At 32.3% G+C, this 10551-nt stretch overlaps 1 protein-coding gene and 1 pseudogene across 1 annotated transcript; both read right to left on the minus strand.

Annotated features, from left to right (window-relative positions):
- Positions 1-1228: 1228 nt before the first annotated feature.
- Positions 1229-3491, minus strand: LOC125853648 (uncharacterized; annotated as a pseudogene).
- A 4811-nt stretch (positions 3492-8302) lies between these two features.
- On the minus strand, positions 8303-9874 carry LOC125854979 (laccase-14-like). Its single transcript, XM_049534606.1, has 5 exons — positions 9776-9874; positions 9530-9681; positions 9199-9446; positions 8965-9090; positions 8303-8802 (listed from the first exon to the last, which is right to left on the minus strand). Exons 1-5 carry the CDS (start codon positions 9872-9874, stop codon positions 8303-8305), a joined length of 1125 nt encoding a protein of 374 aa, XP_049390563.1.
- Between the last annotated feature and the right edge of the window lie 677 nt (positions 9875-10551).

The following is a 10551-nucleotide window of genomic DNA, read 5'->3' on the forward strand; positions in this document are numbered from 1 at the left end:
CACTTCTCATGGACAGCAGAGACTCCATAGGATACAAAATTTCTCCTTTGGATAGACAGGAATGCTTCCTTTACAGGAGAGAGAGCCTCAACTGCAAAGAGCGCTTGCTCCTTTGGATGGATGGGTCTTGTAAGCATTACAGATAAGTACTCAAGATTTTTCCTGCTTAAGGAGAAGCAATAAATTTCAAATATCATTTTTTCCCTTTGAAACAGAACTACTTTTTTTCAAATTTCACAATGAAACATTGGTTAAACGCCCATATAGCAAGCCAATTCATGATTCAGCAAAGAAGTAAGGAATAAAAAATTAATAATGTCTATTTAACAAGCTAATATGACCATGACTTGACATTCACCCCAACAATCATTTCGGCTCAATTTGGAGATAACGAGAAATGGAGTTCCATATATATATATATATTGATCAAGGGAACAAAGTGAATATATTAATTACTATACCTGTCGGGAAGGGAGGGAGCAATCTAGCAGTCCATCCTTCAATCTCCAACATCAAAGCGAGGACTAATTAATGACAACACACATGTTTAGCAGTACTCCATTCAGTTCGACGACAATCTTTATGATCATTGACATACTCAAATTCTCCGATGTAACCTACACATAGATACCAACAGTAAGAAAATGATAGGGTGATGCTAGCAGTGCATACAGTTAAGATCAAACTAAATTGATGAAGAGAGATTGAAGGCGAAGATTCTGATTTCTAATACATTAAACAACTTTTACGTACCATTGTTCGAGCATTAGATTTGATTTGGAGTCTCATCACGCTTCCCTTGTTCGTCAAAAGAGAGCAACAGAAAGATTAAACCAGCAGGCCACACAAGATATAGCACGGTGAAAGTCCAGTGAAGGTATAAGATTTTAAGTGGCTCCGTGAAGTTGAGGACACAATTACATTGTGAATGGGCAATGAAGGCACAAAAATATCTTTGTTTCGTATTTCTTGAAATTTTACCGCTATTACAAGAGAGTGTTTTCCGTCAAGAATTTCAAACTGAAAAAATTCTCTTATTTAGGATGCAAAAATCACATTCGTCTCGCCACACTTGTTAGCTAATTAAGTGAAGAGTTTGAATTGAAATAATATGTTTTGGCATATCAAGTATTGAATCACCCAAAATAAATTGAAATTGCAATTGCAAGAACTAATATAATAGCTTCTTAATTTTATATATCAATACAATACAAGCAGTCGGTGCATCTCAGCAAAAACCACCACCCCCAAACAAAAAATTATAATCCCAATAATCATCATGAGCATTCTGCTGACTTCCTTCATGGTAACATCTAGATTGATGAGTTTGAACCAACGATTCATCGGGTTGAACTTCTTGATTATAGCCCACTCCATACAGGACTTGACGCATATGACAAGTGGTGTGTGGATTGCCATCCTGAAAATTACCATTTCCCATGGGTGGACTATATTGTTGGCCCGCTGATGTAAACGCTTGTCCTCCATATCGCACTACTTGCGATCCATTTCTTAATTCATTGAACATGGTCTCCGGCCAAAATCCAATAACAAACAAACCCTGAAACAAAAGATAATAGTCTGCAAAAATAAATAACACCAGAGTTACAACAACTACATATATACTTGCTGATATTAATATTCCAAAGTAATTTTAATTACCTTCATCCTTGTAGATCTGAATTAGCAATTCGCAATCATCATACATTGGCCTAGAGATTTTTGGGAAAGCATAATCTATTGGTACAGTAGTGTCAAGTTGAACAAATCCTGGACAAATATTATTGTAGCATCCTGTTTTCTGACCGCCATCTGTCTATTTAATTCAAATAAAAATGAAATTTACTTACTCTACATGCTTTTGAATTATTTCTTTTAGAAAAATATCAATTAATTTCTAATATACTTATTGTCTAATGGGAGTATAACCGAGTCCGGTTATCACCGTATAGTTTTGGATGTACCTAAACCAAACCAACATCATGACTTTAGGAAATCAAATCGTCAAAAAATACTTAATAGGTTCAAATCATTGATTTGAAATAAAAACTTACAATCCATCCGGCTTGTATTTGCTCGAAATTTTTCGCATTATCTGCACTTTGATGAAATATTGTTGCGGAACTATATTGGCCAAGTCCATTTACTTGTGGATTATACAAAGTAACACGGGCTGTGGCACTTGTAAAACTTTTTATTTCTGGCGATGCGTTTATACTAATTCCTGCAAACTGAAGTATAGTGTTACATTAAATTAATTAGAATAACTATCTGAAATTGAATTTGTTGACTATTAATGATAAATTTTGATAATTAAAGAAGTAGTTACATCGATGATATCTTCAGCAAGGGATTCATTTGCCATGCTTAAGGAGGCATCTTTGGCATTTTGGAGTTGTTCTTGTGTCAATCGTCGAATAGGGACCGTTTCAGTCGGACAACCTTTTTTATTCAACCAAAACTCTTCTGCATTAAAATAAATATTTTCATCCTTTTGCAAACGTTTGGCTATGACTGATCTTTGTTTTTCTAGCTCCTTAGCAATTGTCATCTGTTGTTTCGAAAATGCCCATACGTGCAGAAAAAAAGAATGAATTTCAAAGAAAATACAAGTAAAATTATATTCAAGTAAACATAAAATATTACTGAAAATAAATGCATGTGAGGGTATATTTTAATGACAAGGATAGAGTTTAGCATTTTTTTTCAAAAAGTTACACTACATATACTATATATTAAACATTAATTTTATACTTAATTATATATTAAATCTTCAACATTCTTAACAAGATTCATGAATTCAATAATTGATTGGATGTTTAAATGAAATTGTCAAAGGCTTGTTTATTAAGAATCTAATTTTAATTATGAATTAACTATATCTTATAAAGATATAGATTGGGGCTAGCTCAACCCTATAATAAGATAACTTGTGTGGATCTATAACTTGAACTCTTAACATAAATTAGTAACATTTTGGGAAGACATCTTATGGCAATTACTAGTATTAGATTTTTCTTTTCAAATTGTTAAAAAATGTATAAATTATTTATATCAAAATTCATAAATTCACAAGTTTCAAAACTTGATTCCACCTTTGATAAAAATACAAAATGTTGCAAACAACAGAATTGTGTTTTATCAGCTTTTGTTTGTCAAAAGAAAAGAAGAAAAAATCAATTAAGGTGTATGAGTATAAAACTTGCACCTTAATTCTTTCTTTGTGCGGCATCGGATACAAAAGAGTTGGTTGTTTATAAACATCCACACAATCATAAACATCTCCGTGAATAGTCTGCAAACATAAATTAATTTTAGTACAAATTATTCATTAAAAAAAGGGCGTATAAATTTTGTTACAAAGGATATGAAAATTATACCTCAAGGACGAGATCTGGATTTCGACTAGATCCATAACCTTCAACCAAACAAAAGGCAACGGTGGTCCAAACTAAAATGATGAAGCATAGAGTTGTAAATATCAATGTCATCTTTGTTTTTCATTGTATTTCTGAAATAACTTTTATATATATATATATATATAGTGCAAAAGAAATGATTATTTAGGCAAACATGATATGCAATCTGATTATCTAAATCTAAGATTTAAATGATGAATAATATTCAAATATAATTAATAATATTAATTCCAAATTTAGTCATTGTACAAATATTCTCCAAATTAATTAGTATCCACTGAAAGTGGACAATAAAATTATGCTATCAATTTTATTTTTAGAAAAACTATAGAGTATTTTCATATATTATAAATATTTAAATAATAATAACAAAAAAAATTATAATTAGGATTCCAGTTTTAAAAGATTTGATTTAAATGCCTTTAATATTCTAATATAATGAATAATATTATTACAAAAATTTAGTCATTGCACAAATATTCTCTAAATTAACTAGTATCTTTGATAGTCGACAACAAAATTGTTATACCATCAGTTTATTTTTAGAAATATTATAAAGTATTTTCATATATTATTAATATTTAAATAACAATAATAAAATGATATAATACTTTTTTTTATTTAAATAATAATAATATGTGAAAATACTTCATAATATTTCTAAAAATAAACAGATAGTGTAATTTTGATATTTGCTTGTCCGTGGATACTGGTTAGTTTCTTCTTTTTTGGTACATTGCTTTGACACCCAATTTTTTGGACCTCCACATTATAAATTAATCATCGAGCTTCTTCAATTTCAAACGATTTAAAATTATTAGTTTTATAAAAGTTCAAAAAAAAAATATAATATAGTTTGCAAGTTATTTTAAATAGATTTGTTACTTTTTATAATTTTCAAATAATTTATATTGTTTCTATATAATTAGTATATTTTATGAATATTCAAAGATCATCTCAAAAAGATTTTATTTTAATTAAAAATTCAATTAAATTAGTTTAATTTAATTTATATTTATAATTTTAAGTTATTTAGTTAAATTATTTTATTTCGTCAATTTAAGTAGATTGCTAATTAATTCATCGTGTTTAAATATTAGCCGGATTCACTAAATTAACTCAATTTGACTATGTTTTGAATTCTATATTGCTTAATTCAATTTTCCGACCAAAATTGGGCAAATTCAGCCGACCCATCAGCCCAACACAAATCCAGCAGTCCATTGTATCAAGTAAAAATTAGGCAAATGACATAGTATAAGAAAGAAATTACTTCCTTTCCCTACTCTTTCATTAATTACCAAAAATTTCTTTTTTTAGTGTTTTTCGGATACATAATATAGCAGTATGGATGCATAATATAGCAGCGCAGATACTTTAATTAATAACGGGCGGATACTTAAACTATTAAGTTATTAGTAGCACGGACACTTAATTAACGGGCGGATGCATAATATAGCAGCGCGGATACTTTAATTAATAACGGGCGGATACTTAAACTAATAAAGTATCCGGTTAAGTTGAATTGGGGGAAAATAAGGGATTTTTGTATTTTAGTAAAAGAGTAGGGAAATATTGAGAATAGGTAAAGAAGTGTTGTGTATTTAAGTAATTTTTTCTTGTATCAATTCCAGTAGCCCACTTCATAATATACAACCGGCCCAGCCCCAATTCCAATTTTCCTCAATTCACACATTGATTAAGCATTCCAAGTAATCTGTTCTGTGGTTAATGACAGGTTAAATTGAATTGATGTTTTCATTAATAAGCAACAAGTTAGGCTGAAGTTTTTGCTCGAGTCGTTCAGTTTTTTGAAAGGAATATTGTTTAATTTGATACCTCAAGGTTAGTTTTGTAAAAAGAAATGTGCTGATCATTGTGCCTTGTTACATTTGTTGACACTCCAGGGGATTTAAGATCTGAAGAGCTGTGAGTCTTTACCTTGAATTTCAAATATTGTGTTATTAGATTGCGTTTGGTCATGTAGAATCTATAATCACCTCCAATATTTTCATGACAATTTAAGGGCTTAAAGTTCCAATCATAACAGTTGTAACTAATGAAGGTGGTTCAGGCAGAGCTCTTGCCATCGGATGTGGTTAATGTTCAAAATTTTATGTTACTAGGTAAGTTTGGTTCATTTGTACTTCTACCATATTTTTGCTTGCTACTTATCAGGCATGTGACAGTTTAAAAATAATTTATCAACCAAAAACATGTTGTTTTAGCTTACACATTGTACATATGATGTTGCGGCATGGATTTTGTAGTTATTGCTTTTACACTTGTTATATTGTTTCCTTGAATATCTCCATCTTTAATTTTCTGTATCTTTACAAAATATATGCTTCTTTGATCAGTCTTGTATCTTGTGCTTCTATATTATGGAAGTCTTCACAAGCAGCTCCAACCTCCAAAGGTATATATTGTTTGTTGTGAAAAAAATGGTTTCTGATTGAATAGGCAGCTAAGATCTCAAGAACATTACAGACTTTGGATAGCATATGCAATTATTCCAGTTAATAGTGTGAACAAAACAATGTTTAGCTGGACTTTTAGAAGACGGAAAAAAGATGCAAAACATAAGATTGTCGCCCCTTTATCACTTATGTTGACAAAGTTTTTGATGAAGTAGAGAAGAATTTTCCTCATCCCTTATTTATTTTTTGTGCACTCACAAGTTTCTTGCTTCTTACATGTATAAAAGATTGGATTTATTCGTAAAAATGTATCTTTTGTAAGGTTGTCTACATTTGATTTACTTCTTGTATATGGGTGTGTTATTGCCTTTCTTTTACTGTTGAAATTTATTACTTTTCCAAAAAAGAATAAACACAACTTGTATTCTAAGTTAAGCTTTTAAAAAAAAAAATCCAGTAGCACTAGAGGTGTTGTATATCATAACAAAAGTTTAAATACAACACATGGATAGAAACTATCCATCAAAAAAAGGGGCAAACAACACAAAAATCAGCTTATTGCCCATCAATACTACAGCAAGAAGAGAAGCCTAACTAACAAAAAAAATCTCCTTATCAACTTTAGACCTTATACTCGGGACTTGTCTCTTATCCAGAATGAAAAGTCCTTTTGTGGCCTTGGGAAGTTGATGAGCCGAAAGATAAATGTTTCTAGTTTGAGAGTTCATCGCCATCTTTGCTAGCCAGTCTGCAAGTTGATTGGCTTCTCTGTAGCAATGCTCAAACTTGATACTAGCAAGATGTAGAATTGAAGAAGTAACTTCTTTGAGCAAGAGGGAATAGTCAGTAGGTTTGAAGGTAACCTTACTCTTTTTCTTTGGCATCTATTTTGTTTTCTTCCTTGTAATTTTTTCCATTTTTGTTCTCGACAACTTTAGATGTAAAGACTAGGACTTGTTTGCCTTTGTCGTTGGTATCATGGCCATTCTGTAAATCTCATCATTACTAAGCCCTGTGTTGTTCTGTTCCTGTAGATTAACAGCTTCCTCCATCGCTTCTTTGTTCTTCTTTGCCTCCTTTTCCTTGGCTATAATTTTTTTACAGAATCCTACAGTTGAACTGATTGAGGCCTAGCAAAATTTAGGAATAGTTTCATATTCCAACTTTTGAATAAAACCTTTCAATGGTGAATTGTCATCCTCTAAACCAACCCACACACTTTCCGGGTGAGATTTAAGCAAGTCCTAGTTTTACTATTAGTAGCAGATTCCATACCCTGACTATTTGTTTAACAATGTGCCAAGAATGCATATGGTAAGGCAGTCCCGGGAGAAGAACCCACACTGGGCTTGAAATCCAGAGTCCATTTTTGGAGCCACATTTGCATTCAATGACTCTCTTAAGCCAACCGCTAAGGAAAGGGCTGACTTAGAACAAAGTTTTCATGTTATTGATTCCTAGGTGTAGCGCTTCTTCCCCTATGCTGCCTATTAGGCTAGTAGAGTAGGATTGACCCGTAATACAAAACCTCTAGGCGTAACCTTTCACTTAATACTAGAATCGAAAATTGAAACATAGCATCTGAGGTTGCATTAATCGAGGATACACGACAAAAGGTTTGACCTTCCGGCACTGGGCAGGCATCAGCCCCCATACATGGTCTTACGACTTTGCAGAGACCTATGTTTTTGGTAAACAGTCACTGCGACCCCCTTTGTGAGGAGGCACCCTTTCTCCCGAAGTTACGGGGCTATTTTGCCGAGTTCCTTAGAGAGAGTAGGTATTCTCTACCTACCCACCTGTGTCGGTTTCGGGTACAGGTACCCTCTCGTTCAAACTTTTCCTGTCATTTGTGAAATCTAGCTAGGAAGAAATTGAAGTTATCGTATACCCCTGCTCCATTTGTCGCAATCACTCCATTTGGGGCCGGGCCGGGGTTTAAGAAAACGACCGATAATAGTACACTTACACTCATCGGCCGTAATACCGTAGTAGTCTTTAGTTCTGTAATCGGGAAAATGAAATTAATTACTAAAATCATTTGTTTAAAGACAGAGAAGTAGAAAATATATATATGGATTTTCCTCTTTGCACGAGAAGTGAATTACAAAGTATATTACGATAAAATTTGTTCCAGGGTTTTGTTGCTCATGGTCAAATGAATTGATGGGCGTATTTGGTAGTTTTTTCAGCATATATATTCGTCGCCGTTGTTATTCATTTACCCATTAGTGCCACCTCTATTTATTTATCTATGGGTTAATATCGGTCATTAGGTAAATCGAGAAATGCGTATATGTCGATTGAGTGTATATAATTGCATATCTTATGTATCGCTGAACATAAGTTTACATATACACAACATACAAAATACATAGACGATGTTGACATGTTGTTGGGGGTACAATTTGTAATTTTTCAAATATAAGCATCAATATAAAACTTTATTATAAGTACTACAATTTACATGGGAGTGACCATTGCGCTTCTATGAGCCCTATTAGTCTGCCTATACCAAACAGCGCATGTCGTACAAAAAAATAAACCCAAAATTACAAAAGTCATTATTACATATAAATAATCCCTACTAGAACTTTTATCATAGTTGGGGGAGAAGTTGGGAAGAAGAGGTAGAAGAGGTGGTAAAGAGGGTATGTAACTCCCTTGGTATTCTATGATGGCGGTTGTAATTTTATTTGTGTCATACACCTCGCTAATATTCATTACATCAACCATATAATAATAATTTGGTTGCTGGTTCGCCTCGAAGATGCAATCAATCGAGTGTTGTATAGTCAATTCGATGTAGTCCGTTGTAAATGGCTCTGTTATAGGACTACCATCCATCGCAATTACGGTTAAGTTGTGCCTTGCAATCCCAAAGTAAAGTGTTTTACTCATTGCGGCGTTCACAACTCTGAGAAGATATTTTTTCCCAATATCCACTTCTATCCTAAAAGTTCCTGTCCATTTTAATTAATAAAGGAAAATTACAATGAGTGCATCAAACAACTCAAGAAAATATTAAGTAAAATCTTGTTTGCCTATATGGGCAGAATCACAAATAATTTTTTATATTAATTAAGTTTCATATAAATAAACTGAACTAGACGACTTATACATACCATTATTTGAACAAGGGTAGAAGTCTCCAGGCTGTCCATTAATAGTGAAAGCGTCCGAATTTATGTCACCGCCTGAGTCAACATATTCAAGGAAGATCTCCTTGACATCCTTCTTCCACCATTCACCTGTGAAGAATTAATCAAATAAAAAGAAAATATATGTTAGCAAAAGACTTATGATTTTGAAAGAAATGACTTAAACTAAATTATTCGAATATTATTTAACTTATATACCTAAAATGATGGGAATATCGACATGATCATGAGGCATCGAAAAGGGAAGAGCCTGATTAGTTCCGGGTTTTGGATGGACAATGAAAGCGCCATGAACAGTAGCGCGTTGCCAGATGTCCAGGGCATGCCACCATAGCGTCCCTTCGTCGTCGTCAGATATTGTGATATTTTTTCTTACTTTAGACCCTGCCTCAACTAGCCATTCCACCTGATCAAACTTCACGTGTCTACTACCCGTGCCCCTACAACTTCATTTTAGAAAGAAAAAAACAGTCACCAAAAGTAACAACTTAAACAAACAACATAGAATTTCTAGACAATTTGAATGTACCAAAACATTGTAACGTTGTCCTTCCCTTTGTTTTCAATGTCTAGGGCCAACGTTTCGCCAGCCCGTGCATATATGGTAGGCCCTGGGAATCGTCCGTTGATAGTAAGAATCTTCTTCGATTGGCAAAGCCTATCGAAAGAAGTTTCTTCAATCTGTGCATGCATACAATAATACAAGATAAAATTGATTAGTACACAACACAAACCATAACTTTAATATTGCAAAGAAAAAACAGACAATACTTACAACGAAATGAATATTAGTATTGTTTTGTGTTGAAGCAGTGTACTGAACTGCGAAAAATATGATTAATACCAAGCTAGTGTTGATTTTTTGGAATGTCATTTTTCTTGTCTAAAGAGCTAGAGGAGTCGAAATTTTTGAGAAAAAGATGAAGAAGGGCTCTATCCTTGCAAGAATGTAATTATCCTGGAGTCAATTTATAATCTTTATAGTATATTAAAAGAAAGAAACAGTTGTCTCACACATTTCACTAAGAAATGAAGAGGAGAAATATATATAGAGGAGAAAGGGGGAATAGAGCTCTATCTATTCATATGCAGAAAAAAATAATTCTTCTCAATTTGGATAGAAGTCAAATAAATGGGTTAACTAGATTGAATTTGAGCAGGTTATTAAAAATTAGACTCAAAGGTCATAAGCGTAAAATCATTTTGAGCTGCATATAATACTTATAAGTTATAAACTTACAGCTTACATTTTTCTATATATGGTTTTAAAAGTTTTTTTTCAAAAAAATTCTTGGTTGTGTTCATATTTATCTTTGTTTTTTTAGTTTCATTGATCAAATATAAATTTTTTTTTATAGAAACAGAAAAATTCTCTTATTTAGATAAATTTACTAGTTTTGCATAGAAGATTGATAATGTTTGAATAATACGTCAGCTACATAACTAGATAAAATTAATTGAGAGCAATAACTACAAAAAATAAATGATAGTGGATGACTGAAATATAACCAATTTTAGATATTTATCACATTATGTAAGACAATAAAGCTA

Source organism: Solanum stenotomum, chromosome 1, assembly GCF_019186545.1.
Source record: "Solanum stenotomum isolate F172 chromosome 1, ASM1918654v1, whole genome shotgun sequence".
Taxonomy (NCBI): Eukaryota; Viridiplantae; Streptophyta; class Magnoliopsida; order Solanales; family Solanaceae; genus Solanum; species Solanum stenotomum.

Excerpts from the sequence above, each read along its gene's own strand:
- LOC125854979 (XM_049534606.1), bottom strand. The coding sequence starts at position 9,874 with ATGACATTCCAAAAAATCAACACTAGCTTGGTATTAATCATATTTTTC. Across the intron at positions 9,447-9,529 it reads GACAACGTTACAATGTTTTG|TTGTAGGGGCACGGGTAGTA; the intron begins GTACATTCAAAT and ends TCTAAAATGAAG. Across the intron at positions 9,091-9,198 it reads CGATATTCCCATCATTTTAG|GTGAATGGTGGAAGAAGGAT; the intron begins GTATATAAGTTA and ends AATTCTTCACAG.